This window comes from Phaenicophaeus curvirostris, chromosome 8 (assembly GCF_032191515.1).
Source record: "Phaenicophaeus curvirostris isolate KB17595 chromosome 8, BPBGC_Pcur_1.0, whole genome shotgun sequence".
Lineage (NCBI taxonomy): Eukaryota > Metazoa > Chordata > Aves > Cuculiformes > Cuculidae > Phaenicophaeus > Phaenicophaeus curvirostris.
In genome coordinates, this window is record NC_091399.1 from 26,276,886 (window position 1) to 26,302,413 (window position 25,528).

General features: G+C 40.0%; 2 protein-coding genes across 5 annotated transcripts in view; one reads left to right on the forward strand and one right to left on the reverse strand.

Annotated features, from left to right (window-relative positions):
• The window catches only part of ZZZ3 (zinc finger ZZ-type containing 3), a 57,657-nt gene extending 51,008 nt beyond the window's left edge, over positions 1-6,649 (forward strand). For all 3 annotated transcript variants that reach the window (XM_069862887.1, XM_069862889.1, XM_069862888.1), the window contains exons 10-13: positions 1,632-1,784; positions 3,777-3,911; positions 5,641-5,741; positions 6,097-6,649. In XM_069862887.1, the coding sequence (XP_069718988.1) occupies positions 1,632-1,784; positions 3,777-3,911; positions 5,641-5,741; positions 6,097-6,241 (534 nt within the window). In that variant the 3' untranslated portion in view covers positions 6,242-6,649. The remainder of the gene's footprint in view (positions 1-1,631; positions 1,785-3,776; positions 3,912-5,640; positions 5,742-6,096) is intronic.
• A 2,624-nt stretch (positions 6,650-9,273) lies between these two features.
• The window catches only part of AK5 (adenylate kinase 5), an 85,205-nt gene continuing 68,950 nt past the window's right edge, over positions 9,274-25,528 (reverse strand). The window contains exons 11-15 of one of the 2 annotated variants that reach the window (XM_069862891.1): positions 24,128-24,291; positions 23,002-23,118; positions 18,922-19,110; positions 10,682-10,896; positions 9,274-9,501 (exon numbers count right to left, since the gene is read on the reverse strand). In XM_069862891.1, coding sequence (XP_069718992.1) covers positions 10,786-10,896; positions 18,922-19,110; positions 23,002-23,118; positions 24,128-24,291 — 581 coding nt within the window. In that variant the 3' untranslated portion in view covers positions 9,274-9,501; positions 10,682-10,785. Of the gene's footprint in view, positions 9,502-10,125; positions 10,270-10,386; positions 10,897-18,921; positions 19,111-23,001; positions 23,119-24,127; positions 24,292-25,528 lie in introns of those variants that run through there. The other variant, XM_069862890.1, reaches the window with a different exon arrangement.

Below are 25,528 nucleotides of genomic sequence, written 5' to 3' on the forward strand. Positions count from 1 at the left end.
CTTTTATGTAGTATTTTAGTTTATTCTTCACCAGAAACAGAATTGTGTTAAAAAGAGAATTCAAACCCTAAGTTAAATTCCTAGGCCATTATTGCATGCCTAATAGTGCTACTGTTTGAGTGTAGACACTGTTTCCCTTTCTTGATTTCAAAATCTAGTATTGACTACAGATCTGTTCGCTGTTAACAGAGAATTTAAATCACTGTCAGCACAAGCTGAAATGCTGTCTAATTCTAAGTGAATTTAGGGGTTTGAAATCTTAAAGGGAAGCAGGAAAGCAGGGACACACGGGAAGTCAGTGGTCGTAAGGCAGAACTTGGAAAAATTCAACACAGTGGATAGTACATTATTAGACAAAATGTTGATTTTTATTTGTGTGCTGTAGTCCTGCAGATCTGAGCTGCCAGCTTCCAGTCGTTAGTACAGGCTTTATCTCTTTCCTTAAGAGTGAATGGTGCTCGTTTCCATTTCTTGTTGTTCTTCTGTCCACGTAGCTACATTCCATCTATGATAATTCGTGTGATCTTTGCCTTTGGAACTGTGCACAGCTGTAAAATAATGCTAGGTCCCTCTTTAGAGGTGGAGGCCCTCTTTAGAGATAAATGGTTGTATCGTAGTATTACAGTTTGTACCGGATATGGGAACTTTTGGGATAAACATCTTGCATAAAAAGAGAAAGTATTATCTGTTGTAAATATTCCTCATGCTTTATCTGTGTGACGGAAGGTAGACACAGTGTAAGACAGTCTTCTCTTATGATTATTAAAACCCCCACTTTTTATACTTCTGCTTTTTGATTCACACTGTTTTCTTTAAATTGAGGCATGAAAGATTTGACACTTAAGATGTCAAAACGCTGGTCTGGAAAGTAGCTGGATAAAAACTTGAGTCAGTTTCACTCACCCTAAATTCTTCTTTTTTGATATTTAATATTCTCCCATGGGGAATAAGTAATAGGGGCTGAGTGCTGTTAAGTAATCTATTTTAAAACTGCCTTGTGTTCTGCACCTTCAGGCAGCATTAAAGTTACAAGGTTTTGGATATTCATTAATGGAGTCATTTGTCTCATCTAACATTTTTTAAGTTCCTTTTCCAGTCAGTGGCAATGAAAAAGAACCTTGAGAGAGCAATTCTTTCAAACTCTTAAATTTTCTGAGGCACAAATTAATACAAGAAGTTGATTATAAGCATTGAGCGTGGACTGGTCTCTTGGATCTTGAGCCTGTGCTAAGTTATTTTGTTTAGTCTCCCACTCACACCATTCATGACTCTTTGAAGTCTTTTAATATCTTTGCACTTTGGTTTTCAGTCTTGAAAATTGTAACAGCTTTATTTTCTGGTTTTGCTGCCAGTCTTATCTGTTTAGAAGACAGAGGTTTTATGTTAAGGACTCTTTTCTTCCTGCGCATTTACCGAAGAAGTGTTGCATTGTTTGTCTGACTTCACTTGTTATGGGGGAGAAAAGCTCCTGCTGTATGAGCCTCTGATTTAGAGGTTTAAGTAAAAATAATTGGAAAGATGATAGACTGTTAGTGCAAAAGAGCAAATTTTTGGCAAGGTTTTATTAACAAGAATTACTTAAATAATAACCAAGGAATGTTTTTTAAATATATCATTTTTTTTCACTGTAGTCATCAAGTAGACGACAGCATCCTTTAAATAAACATCTTTTCAAACCTTCAACTTTCATGACATCTCATGAACCTCCAGTTTATATGGATGAAGATGATGACAGATCCAGTTTTCACAGCCATATGGATACTGCAGCAGAAGAGGATGTATCGGTATGTCATTTGAAACAGTCAGAGAATGTCTTGCTTATTGTCATTTTAACCTTGTTTAATGAATAATATGAGAATGAAATGTCTTTGCCATAAAATAAATATCGTCGAGTAAATGTCGAATTGTGGTAAGATTTACGAGCTGTGATTAATATAAAGGCCTCTGATTGCAGAAAATGTAGACCTAATCAGAAAGGAAGTATGTAAAAGTAGCAATAAACAGGTTTGTCCTGGAACAGCTCTGGAAAGTTTTAGTTGCATATTTTCACAAAGTACCCTGACGTGGGATGAGTTTGAAAATCATATAAAATATTTTGTGATTCCAGTTAAAGATGAGTTTTAGGAAAGTTACACTAATAAAATGTGAATGCTATTGGCATCACTGGTTTTGTCTTCCTTCACTGGCTGAGTTAACTAGGGCTTTTGTAAAAATCTGCTTCAAAGTGTGCACTAACAGACCGAGTTGTCAATCAGCAAGCAGATTTATGTGCTTTTTTTAGGCAAGTTCTAGTAGACATTCTAACCCAATGTAGTGTTGCACTTTCCTTATTTATCACGGGCAATGGTCCTACAAGAATTTAGACACTGGTCTTTCCCACTTCCATACTGGGGGGCTACATCCTACCATGAGGATCCTGGGCTGGTTTCTCTGCTGGTGTGAATCGCTGTGGCTTTACCGTACTTAGACTGAAGACCTGACTTGTCAAATTTTTGGTTTTGTGAGCCAAGTGACACCTTGTGTGTGAAAAGCTTCTTGCATAACACAGATATTAAGGCCAGCAAGCATAGGTCTTTTCATTTACTTTATTGATTTTTTTACATGTACTGCGTGATATGACTGAAATTATTGAATTTGCTCATCTATTACTCAGTCTTAAATCCCATCTTCAGTCATGTACTATATTTTCTGTCGGATGGTCTTCTGGTTCATCTGCAGACAGCCCGGATAACTTTGTGTGTTCCAATAAGAACCTTAAAAGGTCTTAAAAAATGCATATTAGCAGAGATACAGATTACTTTTATCTCAGTAGAACTCTTTTCGAGCAAACATTCCTTTGTTCTGTATTGATTTTAAATATTTATTTTCTAACTGTTCTGAATATTTTTTTAAAACGTTTTGGTTTTGCCATAGTGTCCTAACTCTAATAAATAAGGGCACCAGATAGAATAGTTACTGGTTTGCGTTTTTGCAAAGATTAGGGTGGATTTGTGCCCACTCTTTTTTGTTGTTTTTTTTTTTTTAAAGTTTATTTTGGCTTAATCTTTTCTTTCTTCAATAGTGCAGCATTTCCAGATGGATATATTTCTGGCTTGCAGTAATGTAGAGAGACACAGGTGAGCTTAGTTACCAAAGAGATCCCTATTATCAGTGCAAAATAGAAGCAATTTGGAAGAAAAGAGATCATGAACTATATTCAAGATGAATGTACAGAATTCTGTTCAAATGTTAAAAGTCAGATCTCTTAGTGACAGTTGCTGTCGTAGAGAAAAATACTTTATATCAGCATGGTGGAGAAGAGAGTCAGTGTAGCAAGGAAATTATAGGAAAGGTTTTTCTTTGACCTTTACAATGGAAGGACCAGGTTCTCATAAGGACAAAAAATTTTGCCTGGACATTACAAATCAGCTTGGCTGGCATAACCATTCCCGATAAATTGTTTTAGTAAAAATGAATTACTCCCAAGTGAAGATCATCTCTTCCCAACAGAGGGGTTTTGCTTTTTAGTTATGATTACCTCATTATTTGTATCATAATGTTTTTTTTCGTTTAATGCAAATAATAAGTATAAATAATACAAAATAAAATGTGAGTTAGCTGTACGTGCTGTTTCGTTTTGTGTTTTTAAAAGTAATTTCCTGGTATGTTTCTTTGTTAGAATATATTGCCAGCATTTTCTCAAAGATTATAAGTCATATACAGTGATTTATAGAATATGTGTCTTACTAGTTATTGTATTCCTAAATAAAGGATGTTTCTCTCTTATCTATGAACAGGATGAAGAGAGTATTCCAGTAACGTACCGAGAGTTACCTGAATACAAACAACTGTTAGAGTTAAAAAAAATGAAGAAACAGAAACTCCAGCAGATGCATGCAGAAAGTGGGTTTGTGCAGCATGTGGGATTTAAGGTGAGTTGAAGAAATGTTCTTTTGTTATCTTTCAAAGGTAACGTGTTTTGGGTTTTCCAAAAGGGCAAATTTGGTTTCTTAGTTCTTGTTCACTGTGTCTGCTTTCCCTCATCATCTTTAATAAAAACAGGTAATTCACTCTTTCTGATAGCTCAGGTTTCACTGAATACTGGTATTAATAAGCCTCTTCCCTATTCCTCATTTATGTTATGAAAATACAGCTCTGGAGCTGTGTTAAATCATTATAGAATTCGTTTGACACTACATTCTGCTTTGTCAATGATCCATTGATGATAATTTTCTGATTGTGAATTTGGAGTCATTTTGCCTCCTGAGGCCAAAGAAGGGACAAAGGTTTTGAATGAGAACAGCAATAGATGAATAATTTTCTTCCCTTTGGAGCAGCTTCCTAGTGATATCAGCTCGCAGAGGTTGAAGCAAAGGCATGAAACAGTGGTGGCTTTCTCTAGATGATATTTTCTGGTTTGCACGGGATTTTCTGTGTGACTGGTTGCTATATTAGAACAGTTTTTTCACCTTTTTAGTGTCACACAGCCATACGTATTTCCTAGTACCTATTTATATAAAATGCAAGGATATTCAGTTTCAAGTTCAGTTCAAAATGATGGAAAAATTTAAGACAGCCTCGTTATTCGACACTGAGAAACCTAATCGTGTTGTTACAGCACCGAGGTGCTCTTTATCGACCATGTAGTGCGTGTGGGTTTTTTTGTGGTTTGGTGTTTGTTTTTTATTTAGTTCATGTTAGCATTTTCTTCCCCCAAAATCCAACTTTTCATCAGGTAGACCAGACTTCAGGGTAACAAACTAATTGCTTTTTCTACATAAAATTATGCTGAAAAGAAATTTGGTGCTACACGGTGTCAAATTTTCAAGCTTTAGAAGTTTGAAATTTTCTTTGCAATCTGAATTTGATTTTATTATGCATCACAGTAAGCTATGAAATTACATTATTATACACTATTTTCCCTCAGGAGTGCTGCCTCCCCAGCGCACAGGCAGGATGGAGCTCACCTAATAAGCAGCCATTCAGAAGGCTTTGAGTTCTGCGTGGCCTTCAGCCTCATTTACTACACATTACTCAAACTTCACTCTGAATATTGAATTATTGAATCCCTTGTGGGCTTTTTATGGCTTTCATTGCTATAATGTCAAAGCACTTTGCAAATACTTTTTTTTTGTTCCCTACAAAACAGAAGACACGGTATTATTTCTGTTCTACAGGGGAAAGAGAGGGAAGCTGGAGTGCAGAAATGAAGGTCAAGGGTTTCCACTATCTTGGTTCTCAAATTGAGATAACTGGAACCAATTTTTTTTTTTTTTCCTTTTTAAGTACTTAGCATTATACCGAACTTGATATTTTCAGAGAACAGCTCGCTCAGTTTGCTTAGTCCCTCCTCATTATCGGCCCTCAAACCCTGACAACCATCTGTGGAAGGAAGGGATACAGCTGTGCCATAAGGAGTTTGTAACCCTGAGCATGTTAGTTGTGGCCGGGAACGAGCTGCTCTGTGAGTGGGCTTCACAGATGCTGTGAGAGAACTTCAGGTTCTGAGAGAGGATAAGCTAAGGGAGCAGAGAATTCAGCTGGAGGGCTAGGAGTAGGCAACCTCCGTACCTGCCTTTCTGCGTGGTTGATCGGTGTGTGCTCACTAAGCTCAGTGAGTTCAGCTGCCATTTGTTCAGTGCTTTTCTATCTGCTTCACAGTGTGATAACTGCGGAATTGAACCTATCCAGGGTGTTCGGTGGCACTGCCAAGACTGCCCTCAGGAAATGTCCTTGGATTTCTGTGATTCTTGTTCTGACTGGTGAGCAGCACACACTTCTACTTTTATTTGTAATTAACTCAGGTATCTCTACGTGGCTTAATTGCTGTGTATGCTGGTAATCTTTGCTCCAGCATAGGACACATCTCCTGTGTTTGAGTGAAGTGGAAGATACTTAGCATATATTTGTAGAAGATCTATTTTGTAAGCATGTTCTGGTCGTATCGTTTTTTATTTCTTAATGCAGTGGGCAGATGGGTTTGGTACAGTTAAACAGTAGTGGAAATTACACTTTATGAATTAATTGTGTCAAAATTGTTATGAATCTGTTTATGTGATCACTGTTTCTGAAAGTTAATATTTGACTTTTAAACTGTTCTTTCTCTTTCCCTTGCAGTCTGCATGAAACAGAGATTCATAAGGAAGATCATCAGTTAGAACCTATTTACAGAGCAGAGACATTTTTAGACAGAGACTACTGCATGTCCCAGGGCACCACTTACAATTATCTTGACCCAAACTACTTTCCAGCAAATAGATGACATGGGAAGCAGATCTACCATCTTGGGCTTTACTATCCTCTTTGAAAAATAACAATGGCACCATTGTTAATTCTGTGCACATTTTGGAAAGACTCTGCTTTCCCTGAAATGTCGCTCACAGCATGACAGCTTCCTGGGTGTACTTGTCAAACTACAGCTTCGAGCTGTCATGGTTCTAGATCACTGAACAGCAGCTGAACATTCCTAGTGTGCGGAAGGTTTCACTGGGAGACTTTTCTTTCACCACATTAGTCATTTGTAGGTGGTGAGTCTAAACACAACAGCAAAACATACAAAAGGGGGAGCCAGAAATGAGAGCACACATTAAAGATAGAGTAAATTCCAAAGGCTTTGACGAGCTTGGTTATAACGAGATCCAGAGGAGATGAAGTATTTATATAAAAACATTTTAGTAGCTTGCAGTTTTGTTGTGGAATAGTTTTCAGCACAGTAACTGACTTCTTTAGGCAAGGTTTTAACCAATGACAGTGTTTGCTTCTAGGATGTACTCTAAAAACTGCTCACTGTCTCGGCGATGGTTGGTTACAGGCCTTTATTAAATCGGAGCTGCTTAATCACATTGACTTTCAAGTTTTTTAATTTTGTTTTTTTTTAAAACCACGATGAACTCTATTTACCAACAGTGAAGCACTACAGGGGGCAACTGTGGCACTGCTTCCTTAACCAGCTCATGGTGTGTGAATGTGATAAAATTGTCACTCAGATCTATTTTTTAAATGTAATGTTATATAAGATGATCATGTGATGTGTACAAAATATGGTGAAAAGTGCCAGTGGTAGTAACTGTGTAAAGTCTCTAATACTCAACATTAACTCCTTTAAAATAAAATACACAGCCTTCTGCCTCTGTATTTGGAGTTGTTAGTGCAACTCATCAAAGAAAACTGCCTAATATAAATCATATATATGGTAATAATTTTTCCTCTTTTGTAGTCTGCACAAGATCCATGAAAGATTGTATTTTTATTACTATTTAAACAGTGATTAAATTTAGCCTGAGCAGTGAGCAAAGGTTCACATGCATTCTTTTATACTGCTGGATTTTGTTGTGCATCATTTAAAACATTTTGTATGTTTCTTCTTATCTGTGTATACAGTATGTTCTTAAATAATGTTCGATTGTCAGGAGAACTGTGAGAAATAAACTATGTGGATCCAGTCTGTTTATATATAGAATGCTTGCTGTGACTTCCTTTCTGTGTAGTTCTGAGTTTTTAATCCAGATGGAAAATGTTGAAAGGACATTTTAATCCGTCACCACGGTCCCTGTGCAGACCTGCAAGACGCCCAGCGCCCTCCTCTGCTGTTCCTGGCGCTGGAACTGGTGCTGCTGCTTCGCCTTTTGCAGGAGTCGCGTCTTAGTTTTCTCATCTCTTCCTCACAAACTGTTCTTTTTCAGATCGCAGAGGACTCAGATTTTCGTGGCCCTGGCACGCTGTGCACCATTGTCTGAGCAGCTTTGTAACGATCGTGACATATTTTACTTAATATATTTTCTATTGAAATGCATAACTTGTGATGCAGAAGCACTTGGTTATTTTATAACTGTAACAGACTTCCAGTTGCTTTGAAACTTGAATACTCGGAGTCATTAGCTAGAAAAGAAACTAATTTGACTTAAAAAGATGGCAATAAGAAGGATAATTGGCTGGCTGCACCTAATAACTTTAATTACAAACTGATCGATATTGGGTTTTGCAATAGATTTGGGTGCAGTTATCTTTTGCTTCTGAAATATATAAACATTCAGTCTATTTGGAAGGTAGCGCAGTACGGTCACTGAAACCCTGAGCAAGCATCATACGTAAACGCATCTATCTCGTATATTAGAGAAATTTAATAAACCTTAAGAAATACAACACAAAAATCACGTGATATATTTAAGTTTTTAATTGGAAAAGATCCTGCACTGAGAGGCTCTCCCATACAATAAAAATGTGCTTTCCACAGCATTCGTAGGAAGCAAGAGTAGGTGAAAGGGGCATCACCAGGGAGAGAATCGGTGGGAATCATTGTTTTCTGCTGAGGTCCTGAAAAAACTACTGTAAGAAAATAATGAAAGTACATTAGGGAAATACGAGGAAGTGCAAATAGTCAGTCATTGCTTTAGGATAAGTGGGGAAGAACTGAAGAGCCATGGCGTAATTTGAATGAGTTTTGGAGCAGAAGGAGGATTTCAAGTCTGAATCACTCAAGGAAGAAGTGTCTGGGCTAAGTCCTCTTTTTATTGAATATGTATAAATATTTATATTTCCATATGCATGCCTCGACAGCTCTTTCTCTTGCAGACGTTATGAACGTACGCAAATAGATGCCTAATGCACATGCGCCCAGGCAAGCACGGGAGCTTTTTTGGTTTGTTCCTCAGAAAAGACCAGAAGGAGCAGAAAGAAAAATCAAACTGAACTGTATGTTGAAGAATTTTTGTAATCTGATGATTATTTTTTTTAAATCGAATCAGCAGCTGCTTGTTGGTTGCCTTTGTTCCCCTCCCGCACAAGTCTGGTAGCGCACACTTTTTAACTTCTAATTAGAAGTAATATAAAAACTACCGCAGAAAACCTATGCGGGCGAATCTGCAGCTTTGTGGTAACTCCAAAATATTTTACTTTTTGAGGAGGGAACTGCTGGTGCTGCGAGGCCGGGTTCAGCAAAACCTGCCTCTCCGGCTGCTGCGCTCGGAAAGTCTCGCTTAAAGCCACGGGACTGGGTCTGGAGCAGAGGAAGCGCTTCCTAGAGCGTCAGAGGTAAAGTGTAGGCTATAAACGCACCCAGGGAAGAAGAAACATCCAGGAGATGGAGGATCACAGATCTAAATCAGTCCCCTAAAAGATAATTGGATTAGCATTTACAGGGCGAATGCCGACAAGTAAAAAGGAAACGGAAGAAGCTGCTCTGAACGGCAAAGGACGTGTTCTGTAAGCATGCTGATCTGAGATATATTTTCAAGACATGTACTATGCTTTAAAAAGAATTAAACCCACGTATACTGTAACAGAAATCGCTGCTCCTCATTTTTGTACGTTTTATTTGTATTGTGTCTTCGTTACAAGAAAGGTAACTTTAAAAATACAAATCTGCTGCATAAAGTACAACTTTGACAGAAAGAGCAATCATGCAACCCACTTCCACTGTGAATTCATCCAGTAGTTCCAGTAAGAGGATGCAATTACTTTACAGGAATGTCAAACAAGCTTTTACTTAGGATACCAAAGGAACTCCACAATATTTTGGTTAACCTAATGGAAAAAAAAATATGATTTTTACAGGCTTTTTTTTTTTGTAGATATTACAGATAAATGGCTTATGAAAGATGCGAACAACAGGAATCAAAATAATCCTCAACATTCCTTCCCCCCCCCCTACCCCCCCAGAAAAAAACTTTTGGCTGAGCCAGTACAAGACAACAGATGATGATCTGAATTTTGCATTTGAAAAAATCTGAAGTGTGATGCGAAGGTATCTTCATACATTCTGGCTGGTAGTCGCGTTTGTAGGCAGACTTTAATCAATAGGAATGATAGGAATGGTAGGAATGGTTGGACTCGATGATCCGGTGGGTCCCTTCCAATCTGGTTATTCTACGATTCTATGATTCTAATGTAGTAACGCTGCTGCTGTTTGTATGGATAATTCCTGGATTGCACATTTAACTATACGATACAATCATGGTGTTCAGCTCACAAAACGGGGAAGGTGTAATTTATAACATCCTGCAATTCCCAGCGGAAGGCAAGGCTGTCTCCGAAATGGTGTCTGCTCCACGATAATGGATGGACAGACTTCCACAAGTCATTCATTAATTTTTCTGTATCATCGATTAATTTTTCTGCTGCCTCTTACAGCAGCTTTCTGGGGGCGCATAAGAAGTTTATTTTAACCTTGACTAATTCCAGCCGTCCTACAGCTGCCGCGTAACAGATTTTAGTCACTAAAACCTAAGAAGCAGCAAAGTGATATGTAGTGATACAAAAAAATAACACTGTTAATTAAAAGAAAATAATAACCTATAGAAAAAAATAACCTATAGAAAAAAATAACCTATAGGAAAAAAACCCTATAGAAAATAATAACCTATCGAAAAGAATAACCTATAGGAAAAAAAACCTATAGAAAAAAATAACCTATAGAAAATAATAACCTATGGGAAACTTGTACTTACTAATCTTAATGTGCTAAATGATGAATGATGTGTCTGAGTTCCTCCCTGCTGGCCAGGCGCTGTCTGACCTCCAGTCAAACGTACGAGATGATGAAATACAAACCAGAGCTGCTGTTCATGCTGCTTTTAACCTATGAAGAGCAACCCACCACTAAAACAATAAACAGCTCTTAGTGCAGCATTAGCATACAGAGCGCTTCCTACCGAGAGTGTTGTGAGAACAGAGAGCAGAAAAGGTTTCACCTATAATAACAAACCACATGCACAAAGTCCAGACGCCTCTCAAGAAAGCGATATTGCTCTGAACAGCATTTTCATCGTGACTGTCGAGTGCACGGGAGGTGAGGCGTGGTTCATGCCGTTACTGCGTTTCTGTTGAAAAGGAAAATGCTGCCTCTTCCTTTGTCAGAAAAGAGTCAATTGTCTCGCAGAGTTCCAGAAAAACGTCCTCCTGTGCTCCTTCCGCATCGACCTGTGAAGCAGGTAAAACTCATTAGTTTTGGTGAAGTTACAAAGGGTTATCTCGGGATCTAAACATTGGCACAGAAAACATTGGTACAGTCTAAAGTAAAACTTGTTCTGTTTTATGCTATAAGAGAAGCAGCTTCCATAAACGAAATTATTCCATGTCTCTGCAGATTTATGAGAAGGTTCTGTCGGCTCCGTCATCTGGAGCAAAGTCCATCAATCAAATGAGGGAGCTCAGGCTCTTTCTCCCAAGTACTCGCGTTTTAAGCAAAATTACCCTTCTGATATACAGAATGTTTTCAAAGATTATTAGATTTAACATTTAATGCGCTCCAAAAGAAACTTAATAGAATAACTTTGATATAGTATGATTACTGAGATGAAAAGCACGGACTTGTGGATTTGTTTCTTGTCATGCAAAGTGTCAGAGTACGGAATGCTGTGGCCGTGCCTGACCTCAGCTTTCAAACAGCAGCAGTGCCGCGAGGTTCTGTGTTTCTGTGCGTTTGGATTTGCCGATTTGGTGAATCCGATCTGGTTTTATGACGACCTTGGCGCAGCGCTCGTCTCCCAGCAGCACTGGGTTTGTTGTACGAGAACTCACTTTCATTGAAGAATCTTTTTCCTTTAACACCCCAGAGACTTTGTTTTGGCCAGGGGCTTGTCTGGGCCACACAAGGTTATTTTTTCATGACTGGACTTCAACAAGAACAAGACCAATTTATTCTCCTCTGCTGAGGAAGAGAGCACTGCATTCAAGCGAAGAGGAATGATGTTTGTAGCCTGTAATATTTCTGTGTGTTCTCTAGGAAATGGAGCACGGAGCTTTCCCAAGTGATGAGTTTCTTGTCCATCCCATGCAGTGGGTGTCGTGCAGGTCTTGAGGAACTAGAGCTGCCTTGTGCCTTCGCAGCAGTATCAGAAAAAGCTTTCATGCTGGCTGCGTACAATCTGCAGATTGCATCAGGTAGATTTTTCAGTTCCTCTCAAATGCTCAGTGAGAGCCTTGATTCTGTACTCAAAAGCAATTTCTCTCCACTTCTCCATGCTTGATCTTTTATAGGTGCATAATATATTGCACATATTTAACTGGGCCCATGACTACTTTGCTAAAGCCTGTTTTTCTGAACTGAACTGCATTTTCATCTCCAAGTTGCTACCTAGGGTGCCAGACAACTATAATGTTTGAAGGGGACATTCCTGTCCCTCTCTGCCATCTCCTTGTTCTGCAGGAGAATAAATAGTGTCTCAAACTAAAAAAAATATATATATACTTTTGAAATAGGCTATGAAATTCTTCTCAGACACAGTGTTGACTTGCAGCCAGCTCCTGCACAGTCTGACTGCACCGAATGTACATTTAAGTCCCTCGGTGCTAAGTTCTGCGTGGGAGTCACCAGCTGCTCCCTGCAGAGACGCAGCGAGGGATCACGGTCATGCTCCATAGCTTGGTTTTGCTCTTGGTGGCACCCACAGAGGCTGCAAAGTTTGGTTGCTCGTTGAATCCTGTCAGTACTGTCAATCCCAGCTTGTCTCCCCCCACACCAGCAGCCCCAGCTCTGGATTAAGGTACCTGACTGGGTCCAGTCCCCTTGGACTCCCAGTCGGAGCTGAACTACCCCCCTGGCAAGTTCTCCGAAGCAGGCTCTCCTGCTTCCCTCGCGCTCGGTCCTGTTGGTATTTGCTGACTTCACCGCTTTCTGTGATACTGATGGGATGGTTTGTGAAGCAGCAGGTGGTGCCTTGGAAGGGTCAGTTCTCAGACAAGGCGCGTGTCTGCCAGAAGCCACAGAGACAAAGGCTTTTGGAAGGGGTTACTAACGAGCAGCAAAGAGAAAAGGGGAATGGCAAACTGTTCTGGACCAAATGCCCATCTTCTCCAATTAGAATCAAGCTAGCAACTCCCAGCTCAGCTGCTATAAAGCAGCTTGTTTCGTCTGTCTCGCTGCCAAGACGTTTATTTTCACGTGGCTGTCCCACAGGAAATACACTTCACACAGGGTGAAGGTCACAGCCACTTCAAAGCTCTCTTGTCTTAATGTTTTTTTTAATTCTCTCTTTATTCCATAAGCACATCTGCTCTGGGTAACCCATCTAACCTCATCAGCACAGCTGATTGCCATTGGCTTTTTGGCGGCCACATCTAGAACTGGCACTGAAACTCAGGTCTGGGTTGAGGCATTTGCGATGAAGAATTAGGTTTGTGAGCATGGAAATTGCTGCCCTTTACAACTGGCTGGAACGCTGCCTTCCTCGCAGTCAGTAAAATATGGATGAGTGTGACTGATGACATCCCCAGTGCTTCCCATGCTGGCCTCCTAAATAACAAAGGTCCAAGTCATAAAACTAACTTAAAAGTCGTGGCACATACTAACTTAATGTGACAATAATTCACAGCTAGAACCCCAGTATTTCAATGACATTCTCTCTGCGTTTCCTGCAGCTCCAGGAAAGCAAGACGTGTGTTTCTCTGTCTCGGATTATAACAAATCTCATAAACTAGGGCTGTTTTCAAGGTTATTCAAGGCTACTGTCTTCTCCTAAAAGCAAGATCCAGATACAGTTTTCCACAATGCTTCCACTATGGCTTTAGGGAAGTTCAAATGCAGAGAAATTTAATGAGCTCACATGAAAAATGACTGCGGTAATCATCTTCACAGTGCAGTGTTGCTCCTTTCTAGCATTAAAATCAGCCAATTAAATTTTCTGTCACCAAATCTCCATTTGTTGTAGATTTTGGGATTTAGAACCCTAAATGTACACTGCCACCAAGAAAAAACCAGCTGCCTGTAGAGAGGATGGCTGAGCACCAGCTTTTTCAGGAAGCCAGACCAAGGCTCTGGAATAAGCTAACTAGTTAGAAGCTTCACTTACCTCGCTACACCCTCCTCTCAGGTAGTTGTAGAGAGTAATCAATAAGGTCTCCCCTCAGCCTCCTTTTCTCCAGGCTAAGCAGCCCCAGTTCCCTCAGCTGCCTCTCACAGGGCTTGTTCTCCAGCCCCTTCCCCAGGTTCGTTGCCCTTCTCTGGACTCGCTCCAGCACCTCAGTGTCCTTCTTGTGGTGAGGGTAGGATCAAGTTTTGTCTTGCTTGACTACCAATGCATTGCTCTTCTCCATTATTTATTTGCCTCCTACCTGCTGTCACTTGAAAAAAGCTTTAAAGGATGAGTCAGATATTAAAAGCAATAAGGGTTTCTTTCTCTCTTTCTTCTCAATGACAGAGGGCCATATATTCAAAGGTATCTACGTTTAGCCACATTAAAACACAAGTAGGTGCCTACTAAATTTTCAGACTCACTTTTCTGTCCGTCTGCCTCGGAATTCGCTGAGAAATAAATTTAAAAACAACAGTGTCTACCTTCTCACTACAGCTACTGCAGTGGATTTTGTATAATTTCATTTGTATGAAACATCTGATTCCCACAGAATAGGGCAGCTCGCAACCGTTGTTTTTGTGAGCGGCGCTTTTAGTCCTTGCATTTCCAGTACAAAGTCTTTGTTAAAAGGTGCCTGCTTGCTATTCTTAGCAGCAGATGCATGTTCTGTAAGATGAAAGAAATTATGGAATATTAAACTATATCCCCAAAACATGATGTTTAAAAAATAATAGCAAAATTTCTGTCTTATTGTTGTAACTACTTCACCTTCCAGAACACAATTTAGAAAATCGATGCCTTAGCAGAAAAGTCAGCAGAGGACACTGTCATTCTTTGCCCTTTATCCTTCAGTCAGTTTATCTTCCCTTGGAAGCACATCCCCACGAGTTAGATCACAGTTCTTCCTTTCAGCCGTAACGATCACCATTACTTATTTCTGTCAGGTTCACAGATGTTTATTCTGCATCCAAATTCTCAACCCTTTGTGCATGACTCGCGTTTCCACTGCTGAGCACAAAGACTGACAGGTCGTCTTGGTCAAAGGAAAATTTCAAACACTGTCCTGATCTTTTGGCAGCTTCATCAGGTCACTGGTTTTGTTCAGAGGTCAGCAGAACGGAAAAAATGTTCAGTTTCCAAATATCATATTAGTTATTTATCAATGCACCCACGCACAGCAACTCTAGATTTAGAGAAGGTCACAATATTTTCATTGATTAAAATGGGAATGCTGTTGCAACCATACACCTTTGTCTCTTCTGTGACAAGTAAAGCAAACAGAGAATTCCTAATGATTGCACGGGAAGCTAGGTCAGAAATATTGTGTCTCTACTGTGTTCATTAGTCTCCTTCCATCCGTGCCACGAAGCTCATTCCAACGCAGAGAATGAGAAGCCGGTTTGACAATGCAATCCCAATGCCTTGGTGTGGGGCAACAGATCAGCTCCTCCCCCACTGAGCATCCATCCAAAATCTAATCCCACGCTACATCTTCTTCCAGCCTTACGCCTAGGACTGACTTTCACATTTGAGTATTTAAATTGCCTGTTTCTCGACTGAGAACTTCAAGGCTGGATGGGACCCGCGGCACGGTTGTCACGCGCTGTTCCCAGCCTGTGGGAAACTTTCCCCAGCCCTAGATACACTTAAAATGGAGATAATCAGCTAATACCAATATGCCAAGCCTATTTTCTTGTTCCAAAAATCCATGTAACGATCCTGATTTTCTTTTCTGTGGCAAAACAGGGACTGGATGCTACAGTTAAGCCCTACGAGACATGATCATTTATACAATTAAACATTATTTCACCTACAATGATTAGCAGTGCTTAGTCACGCATTGCAATAAGCTGGGTAGAAAAGGTTAATGCTGAATCTTCATAGCGGTTAGGTGGGATTTAGGCTCTAATATCCCTCTTAAAATCTCAGCATCCGCCCCTCTGAATTCTTAAGAGTGCGCACTGCTGGAGTCTCAGTGGACATAAAGCTCACAAGGGCCTTCCCTTCCACTGGAGAGCTGCTTCTGCTGGAAAAACAAGCCTGGGCAGGAACACATTTCCAGAAGAAGACAAGTAAATATTCTTTTAGGCCCTTCTTGGGCACTGGCAGAGGCTGCCCAGGGAGGGGGTTGAGTCACCTTCCCTGGAGGTGTTTAAGGCACGGGTGGACGAGGTGCTGAGGGACATGGTTTAGTGTTTGATAGGAATGGTTGGACTCGATGATCCGGTGGGTCTCTTCCAACCTGGTTGTTCTATGATTCTATGATTCTTCTCTTCCACTCTTAAATATCTTCTCTTCAGATGTTTTGGCCATCGCTTATACTGGGGTCACTGATTGATCTGGATCTGCAAACAGCACCTTCAGGTAAGAAACTATTGGATCCCATTAGCTTTGCCTGAGAAAAAGAATGCACGAGCCTCTGGTCTATATTTGCACGAAAGGCCATGGATTACTTGTAAAAATTTACGAATGTAATGAGATCATTCATTTTAAGGGATCTTCAAATCAACGCTTGTGCTTTAACTTTGGTGGCTCTGCCTGAAATGGATTAGGAATCTTATACACACTTCTGGCAGGGAGCAGAACTGTAGAGGCAGCAGCATTTTAACAGGAGCATCAGCATCTTCTGACAGCACCATCAGTGCTGGAGAGTAACAAACCCCACTGATTCCCAAAGCTGACAACAGGTGGTGTTATAATTAAAACCAGGAAGAAAATATTAAACAAGTTAGACTGCCTCCAGGTAAAGTCTCAGTCTTCTGCATCTGCATATGATATTACAAAAACCAGAAAACAAGGACTCTTTTAGCCTAGCCCCCTCAAAAAAAATGCAGTCATAAGTGTTACTGAGAGTTTTTTCTGCTTTCCACCTGAATTTCCTTTCTTCATTCAGAGATCATCAGAGTGGCTGCTAGTGTCAATGCTTAGCAGTCTGTAAAATATGTTGCTATAAATAAGAAACCAACCCCGTGTCCTGGGAATTGCAAGCTGCTCTTTTACTCTCTGATTTCTTCAACACATGCAGCTTAAACATATTCACTGATTAAATAGATTTAAAACTGTAAACCTAAATGTCTCTTTTCTCTTAATTTCCCACACAGCTAACAGTGACACATTTGGTGTTATCGAGTTCTCTTTGTTTCAAAACAGCTGTTGACCATTTTAACTGTTTTTTCTTTGTCTTTATTCTTCAAATTGTTAAGCCAAATTGTGTACAGGTTTGTAAGATGTGCATTTACAGGGTAATAACACAAGTTGGAAAGAACCTCAGTGGCTCACTTAGTCCAACATCCTGCTCAAAGCAAGACTGGGCACTGGGAGGATGTCGCTGTGTTTGTGTCATTGACCAAGTCAGACTGAATGATTAAACTCTTTTGAGTTCACTTATCTAGGAAAATTGCCTAGAAAATTGGTTAAAAAAAGAAAAAGTCTTCTTTCACCAATGAGCAATAAAATCATAGAATTATAGAATGTCCTAAGATGGAAGGGAACCACAAGGATCATTGAGTCCAACTCCTGTCCCAGCATAGGACGCCCCAACATTTACACTGTGGGTCTGAGGGTTATCTAAACGCTTCTGGAATATTGTCAGGCTTGGTGTCGTGACTGCTTCCCCGGGAGCTGTTCCAGTGCTCCACCACCCTCTGAGGGAAGAACCTCTTCCTAACATCCATCCTAACCCTAAACCTAAACCTTATAGCTAAAGAGCTATAAGCTTTCAAGAAAAGACTGCATAGTTTGCCATTGCATAGGCTGCATAGGAGATGGAGCAGAAACTTGCAGCAGAAGTATTAAGGAAGGGCTACAAGAGTCCACATCAAGTGGAATAAGGCAGACCATGAATGCAAAAACTGTGTGAAAGCATTTAGCGTCGTTTCGCTCCTTTTGGGGCTGTCACTTCCCTGATGCTTCAAAAAGGGAAACGCTGTGGTAGGCACAGCTCACTGGAGTGAGATCTTAGAGACACAGAGCGCTCTGTTTTCCTTTGCATCACACTGTGTTGGTGTATTATGTATTGTACTGAATACTTAATTAGACGCATCCTTACAATGTTGGCAAAGCAGCTCATCAGACAAAATACAAACAAAGCCAGATAATTGTTCTAAAGCTGAAAAAAGAGAAGTAATTGGGGATTTTCTTTTCTGCCACTCTGGAGTTTGCCTCCTGTGCACTCATTGTGGGGCTTAAAGGATATAAAACAGGACTCTGCCCTTGAGTATCATTTTTTTTTCCTCAGGACTATGTAATTTACTCTGCTCTCAGGTCAGGATATGGGTGCATAAATTAGCTGCATATTTCTCTTTTGGGAACTTTGCAGAGGAAAGAAGTTGGGGATATGAGATTTGCATGTTTGCTGCAGCCTCTAGAAAAAAAGTTTCCATAATATTGTCAGAAACTATCATTGGATTCTTTCCCTCTTAGGACAAGAAGGATCATTAGGACTAGATCTTTCTGTAGTTGAAAATAAAGGATACTTTGCCATGACAGAGGAGAGGAAGAAGAAATATATAAGAAGAAATATAAATATCCTATGTAGCTGAGTTTACAGATGTGCCAGTTTATATATCAGTTAATTACTGCACTGATGGAATTTTTGTTGCTTTCTGTAAAATATTGATTAGAGAATAAAAAGAATGTCTTAAATATCACATCCTCAGCAGGTGTAAACTGAGGTAATTCACTGAAATTAATATAAATGCGTCATTTATTCCAGCAGAATAATCTTTCTTGTGTGCAGGTCTGTTTAGTTTCAGGAAATACACTGTCAGTTTTGTAAATTTAACTAAAGGCCTTTGGATTAGCACAATCTTTCATCCTAACTCTGAAAGCCATTATAGAGAAATAAGTCCTAATACTCAAAGAAAAGCTTTCCAGCATTAACGTTTAGTAAGAGATTCTGTATGAATGAGGTAGTGACTCAGGATATGTTCTCAGACTCATGATAAATCTGTGGTTTCATTTTTTTCAAATTTTACTGTGGAACTCAGAAGTTTGTAGAAGTTACAAACAAACCAGGAAAGTGTAAGATGAGAAAAATTTGGAAAGTCCAGAAATACAGTTCAGAAGTGGTGTTGTGTCGGTATTTTACAAATACTACTCAAATAATGGAAGTAAAAAGCAATAATTTAATTCAAAAGGTCAAGCAATTTACCTTGCATAACTGTGTCTTCTTTTCATAGTATGCAATCATGGGTTTTGATGCTTGGTAATAGTTTTCAATTCCTTCCTTGATGGTTTCAGTGTTGTCAGCGTGCTGACTGCTCTGATGTCTCATCAGAAGGCGACCGCTCATGGTTTCCGCAGAGCAGTCCAAGCAGAACACAAGTTTTGGTTCCCCAATCTAGAGACAAAGGAAAACAAGAAGTATTCGGATCTCTGGCCTGGTAAAACTGGTTTTGTTTGGATAACTTTAAAAAGAAATGCTACCAAAAAAGCATTCAAGGAATGTGTTTGCAAATTACTTTTGTATTTGTCTATGCAGAAATGATGCTTATTAACAAACAACTTGGAGATCCTAGTATTCAGGATCCAGGCTGTGCATGACTGGGCTCTACACATACAGAGAAAACAGAGATATGAAAAATTCTGTCTACTTGGACTGAAGAGCATCAGTTTGTTCATTACTTGCAGTTGTTTGATAAAAGCTTGATGCAAACATCACTACCCATGGAATGTTTGATGCTGACAGTTATTTTTCCATCCTTTGCTTTATTTGGTCTGTGAAATGTGTATTTTCACTCAGGGAATGGTAAACTCTAGCTTAGAATTTCAAGAGGCAATAGAAGGAAATATCCAAATTAACTTGTGCCCACTTGAAATGTAAATGAGTAGCAACGGACAGGCTCAGGGACACCATCAAATGCTTGTTATTGGATGTATTCACAGAAATAATCCCGTGAATTACTTTATGCCACATACTATTTTATGTCAGTACTTACAGTGTAACTCTACATCACTATTACCCGTGACATAGAAGAAGGACGTGACATATTTCTCTGCATTTTCAAATTGAGTCATTTCCAAATTGTATGAGAAGCCCATTCCTTAGTGCTTTTTGGCTAGTGCCAAACTAGTCACAAGGGAGATTCTGTCCTTTTCTATTAAGAAAATAAATAAAGATTTATCTATTTTTACTCCCGGGCCTTGGCAAAGATAGTAAATTATTGTCTCTATCTACATTTAATTGTAGGTATTGCAGTACTTCATGGGTGAAAAAGAACTGGCAAGAAAGAGCAAAATGTTCCTTATAATCTTTTAGGAGGGAGCCAAAAGTTCTAAACACAAATCCTCATCGTTCTTTCCTTGAGATGCTGAAAAATACGCACGTCATTTAGCATAAATCCTGCAATATGCTCTGTCATGAACCCTGGTGAGGCACAGTGCTCCCTGACACAAGGTTTTGTCTGAGCAACAACTGTTGGGCTGAGTCTAAAGGGATAAACTTCACTCTATTAAGTAAAATAAAGGGGTCACAGGATCAGAGGAAAGAAACGTGGTATTTTTTCCATGCGGTTGTGTATTAAATGCTTCAATAATGCTCTTGGGTTTTTCTCATTCCTTCTCATTCCAGGAGGGATGTGAAGGTCACCTTTTAGGAAAGAGTGAGACGTCTTGAGAAAAGATGACTGTTCTTCACACTAGTGACCATTAGAAATTCATGCTTTTACCATGGCTACTGCAAGGTCTGAATGACTGATGCATGGAAATTGCCTTTGCTACCTTTGTTGACAGCCCTTAATGTAAGAACTATTCTAAAGGTGGAACATTTCATGCTAGACCTTCTGCACTGGACTGTGGATGTCTGGATTAAGTTGACCTTTCTACTAATTCAATCACTTTCTGAGGGACAGAAAAGGGATTATGTTGGACAGTTCAATGACAGGCATTTATCCATCCATATTTTCCACACGGCTCAGGAAACTTTAATGTTATTAGCAGAAACAGTACTGGGTTTTGGGATTAAAAACGCCAACAAGACAGTTCTAACAGTGCAAGAGACTTAAATTAAGATATTAAAAAAGATGTGGGATTAATCAATGATTTAATCAAATGTCCTTTTTGTATAATTGGACTAGGATGGTGAGAAGTTATTTCCTCCCACATCTGCAAGAGGAATTGTAAGTCCTGTTCTGAATTAGAATAAATGAGGAATGATTCCTTTCATCAGTTATAGTCATATCATCACCTTACAATGTGGATATGGAGGAATCTACTGACTGGTAGGATCAGATAATGATATCTTGTTTGATAGACCGGGTCTGATCTGCTTTTCAAAAATCTGTTGTGGTTCTCTTAAAAGTTTCAATGTTGCTATCCTATGGAATTCAAAACACTATAGAAATGTCATTGTTCCAAGTTAAAAATTGCACTAAGTACAAGTAATGTCCCTATCAGATTTTACAGCAATTCTTACTACTTTCTTTTAAAAAAATTACTATTTTCCTGACACAGTTTAGCTTAAATAATGCATGCTGTGGGGACATCTGCAGGAAGCCAGACAAGTCTAATGTATTAGGTCTTTATTCTGTTTTATTGGATACCTGGTGGTGTGGAACTTATGATTTAATTTTGTTTTCTACTTCTCACCTAGCAGAAAGACCACAGTGGAGAGAGAGACATGTGCTTCTCTAGAATTATGGCTAGGTAAAAGTACAATTGTATCATCAAAAGGAATTGGACAAAATTGGCTAGGGAATAAGCTGTTTCTACATAGGTAATTCTATTTACAGCTCTCAAGCTTTTAAGTATAAGCTGTATTCCTGATGTCTTCTCAATAGAACAGCCCTCTGTTAACAATCTGAATACTTTTTACACATCATGTCAATATGTAACATTATTCATTTGTACTTCGCCACCATTAATTAACAGAGCCTGATGTCCTCCTCTTTTCATTCAATTACAATGCAGGAAGAACTGATCACCCTTTAGAAAGAACCGCAAAGCATTACCTCAATAATGACTCATTCAAACAAACTTCATAGACTTACTCAGCAGCTTACAGGCAGCCGAGTTCACCCTGCAAAATCTGATCCATGGATCCCACACAGATGACTTAGGACATCCGAAGTTATCAACTGAAGTCCTTGTATTTTACTCCAAATGTCAAAGGGAGCTCAGGACTAGAGGATCCTGAAGGGGGCTCTTTTTTTGCACTGGGTGCATCAAGACTTATTTGCCTGGCAATGCCTACCCGGTCTCCAAGTCTTACTTTATAGTAGACACCAGTGCTCACAGGACATGACACACATGCCTGCCAGAAAAGCAGCACTGCTAAAATAGTTCCTCCTTCTACACAAAATGAAAGAAATCTCCAAAGGCTTTTTAATAGTCTGTGGCATTTTAGTAAAACAACTAACATAACAACAGTTCTGTGAATGGCTTCTATAGCAAATCCTACAGTCCATTATTTCATCCAGCTCCTGATGCCTAAATCTTGTTAGGCTTTTGTGATAATCAACTAAATATAGCAGCTAAACATTCAGGGAGAAAACAGATGATTCATTAAAGTTTTACCACCTTTCAGACTTGTATAGGACATTTGTGGAGTGACATATAATAGAATATACACTTAACTCTTTCCCCTAGTTCACCACTTCTTGTCTCCCAAACGCTGGCAAATTCATTCATAGCGCTTATATAGAGTATTTTCTGCAGATTGAGAAATGTACAGCTGAGACTTCTCAGTAGGTCTTAGCACATACTGAAGAAATCGATAACACTCTGAAGTGCCACACAGTCACTTGCAAAACGCTCTTTTTATGGCTATACCACCTGTTACTCACCACAAAAATGTAATCTGTATTTTGCTGTTCCAAACTGGCAGCTCAATGGTAAGAGACATTAACTGTGAAGATACAGGCTTTCCTGAACCTACATCAAATAGTGCCTGATGAGATTTTCACGAAAGGTGTAGCAGCCAGCCACTAGAATTAGAAAATCGATTCTAAAAATGGTGCTTTCCACTAAATGTGATTTTTTTTTCTGGTTTATATTGGGAAAAAACCCAAACCCTTGCTTCTCCTGGTATTACAGAGCCTGCGTAGGGGAGGGCAAAAGCTGAAGTTGCTGTATTGATGGAGTGCCAAAGTTTCAGTGATCATCAGCACAGCGCTGTTGGATTTGCTTTTTACAAGTCCTTGTTGCAATCAGCTAAAGATGCAGACCTAAGCAGCACCAGAAGTACAGTCGTATCTTAATAGGAGTTACAACAGCATTAGGTTTATATGGTCACCTTGCTCTCAAACTCTTCTGCTTCTTTCAGGTCCTGGGGATACCCATCAATCAGGAATCCTTTTGTGTCCCCTAACTTGGAAACCATGGCTTCCTTCAGTAGCTCTAGGACAATACCCTGCATTGGAAAGAAAGAGAGCGAGTTAATTAATAAGAAAGATCGATACTTTTGCTTCTTATGCTGACTTTAGTCCCACGACCTTGAGAAATGCTTTGTTTGCTGAAAGAAGATCCTGTGAATGCAGGTGTTATTCTTGCCCTGAGGGTAGCAGGGCACCCTACTTTTTCATCTCTCAGGACAAGCTGCGCTACACAAATCTACTGTTGTGACCCATCCAAGAGTTCCTAAAGTGTCCTCCGGAGAGCTGGGATATTTTTAATTTCAAAATTAATTCTATTACCTGTGAAACTTCAGAGTGCTGCTGCAGCATTTTCCCGTCCGACTGCATTTTGCTATGTCATTGATATAATTATATTACATGGAAAGCAATAAGAGACTCATTTCATCAAACACACTGAAGAGCAAAGCAATCAAAACCAAGCCTTAGCACAGATTGAGAAGCACTTTTCAGTATCTTTTCTTAACAAATGCCATCTAACTGTATTTGCTGAAGACCCACCAAGAGCTGGGGCCGTGGACCTGCCACGTAAAACTCAAGTCCAGCTGGAAACAACAGACTTTGCCTCCATCACCTCCATTAAACTGCAGTTCAGCTCCTCTGGGATGTCAGCCAGATCTGCAGGAAACTGCCGCAGGTATTGTAAATTAGAATAGCTGCCAAGAGGACCAGCTCTGAATCTGAAATGCGAAGCTATAAAACGGACATAAAGCTTCTGCCTCCTGTACTTATTCTTGCATTTTGCAATGCATAGCACGGCATCTGCCTCGCTGTATTTCGTGACTAATTCGTTGCCTGTGTGAGCCTGAAATGTAAAGAAATACTGGCACAGAAAGGGGAAAGAAGTGCCACAGATCTGGCAATGAGGAAACTTCTCCCTCAGGTTGTAGATTAATTTTACTTCAATGGGAATCATCAGCTCTAGTCTCCCATTCCCACCATTTTAGACAATCTACCTGCCACTGCCATTGTTTAACCATTAATACCCCAAATAAAGCTGTTGCTTACGCCAGGCACAGGTTCACCACAGTCCACGATGTCTTTGATCAATTTACTTCTCTCTGATAACGACGATAACTCATTTTGGACAAGGTCAGCAGTGGACAGGTGAGTAAATCCGTATTTCTCGGCTAACTGTTCACATTGGCTACCTTTGCCAGAGCCGGGCCCACCTGCGTGAGGGAAAAATATCTGGAATTAGAAAAGAAAAAAAATCTGCCTTTTTCAAACTACAGCAACCAAGAAAAAGGGAGGAAAGTGATGAGAATGCCTATTTTGCAATCTTCTTGGCAAAGGCACTCTATAGAGTACAACAATTCATGTACTTCCCTTCCGATACACAACATTGCTGACTCACAAATGTGTTCCAGAGTTGAAGGAGTCATAACAGTGTGAAATGTCCTGCAGAAGAGAACCTGTTCCTTAAACACCACTACCACGTAAAGAAAAAAACATGAAACAGCCAGTGGGGAAGGGGATTTGACTCAGTATGTGTTCAGCTTGATAGCTGCAACAAATATTAGCAAAGCAAGGCTCACTGCATCCTTGGGAGGGAAATGTTTTGCCCCATTTTATGGAATGGAAAGGTATAGGCAAAGAGATGGTGAAAACTGCCTCTGTTATGTGGGATGCACGAAGGTGCAGAGTAACTTAACCTTCTTAAACTGCAGTAAACGTAAGAGTAAAATTTCACTGTGCTTGCGCTTGTTCCCTTTGAGCTGGAAAGCTCTCCACACTGGTGTGTCTGCCCATAACAGAGAGTCAAGCTGCTAAAGGTGCCTAGAAAGCTGCCCGGAGCAGAAGGACCTGGGGGTGTTGGTTGACAGCGACTGAACATGAGCCAGCAGTGGCCCAGGTGGCCAAGAAGGCCAAGGGCATCTTGGCTTGGATCAGAAATGGACCTCATTGCTCTCTACAACTACCTGAAAGGAGGCTGTAGAGAGGAGGGAGCTGGGCTCTTCTCCCAAGTTACAGGGGACAGGATAAGGGGCAATGGCCTCAAGCTCTGCCAGGGGAGGTTCAGGCTAGATATCAGGAAGAAATTTTTCACGGAAAGGGCCATTGGGCACTGGGACAGGCTGCCCAGGGAGGGGGTTGAGTCACCTTCCCTGGAGCTATTTAAGAGACCAGTGGATGAACTGCTTAGGGACATGGTTTAGTGGTTAATAGGAATGGTTGGACTCGATGATCCTGGAGGTCTTTCCAACCTAGCAATTCTACGATTCTGTAAATCATAGAATCATAGAATAGTTTAGATTGGAAAGGACCTTAAAGATCATCCAGTTCCAACCTCACTGACATGGGCAGGGACACCTCCCACTGGATCAGGCTGCCCAAGGCCCACCAATCACCCCTGCAGCCCTCCTCTGGAACTATTCCAACAGCTCCATATCCTTCTTATACTGAGAA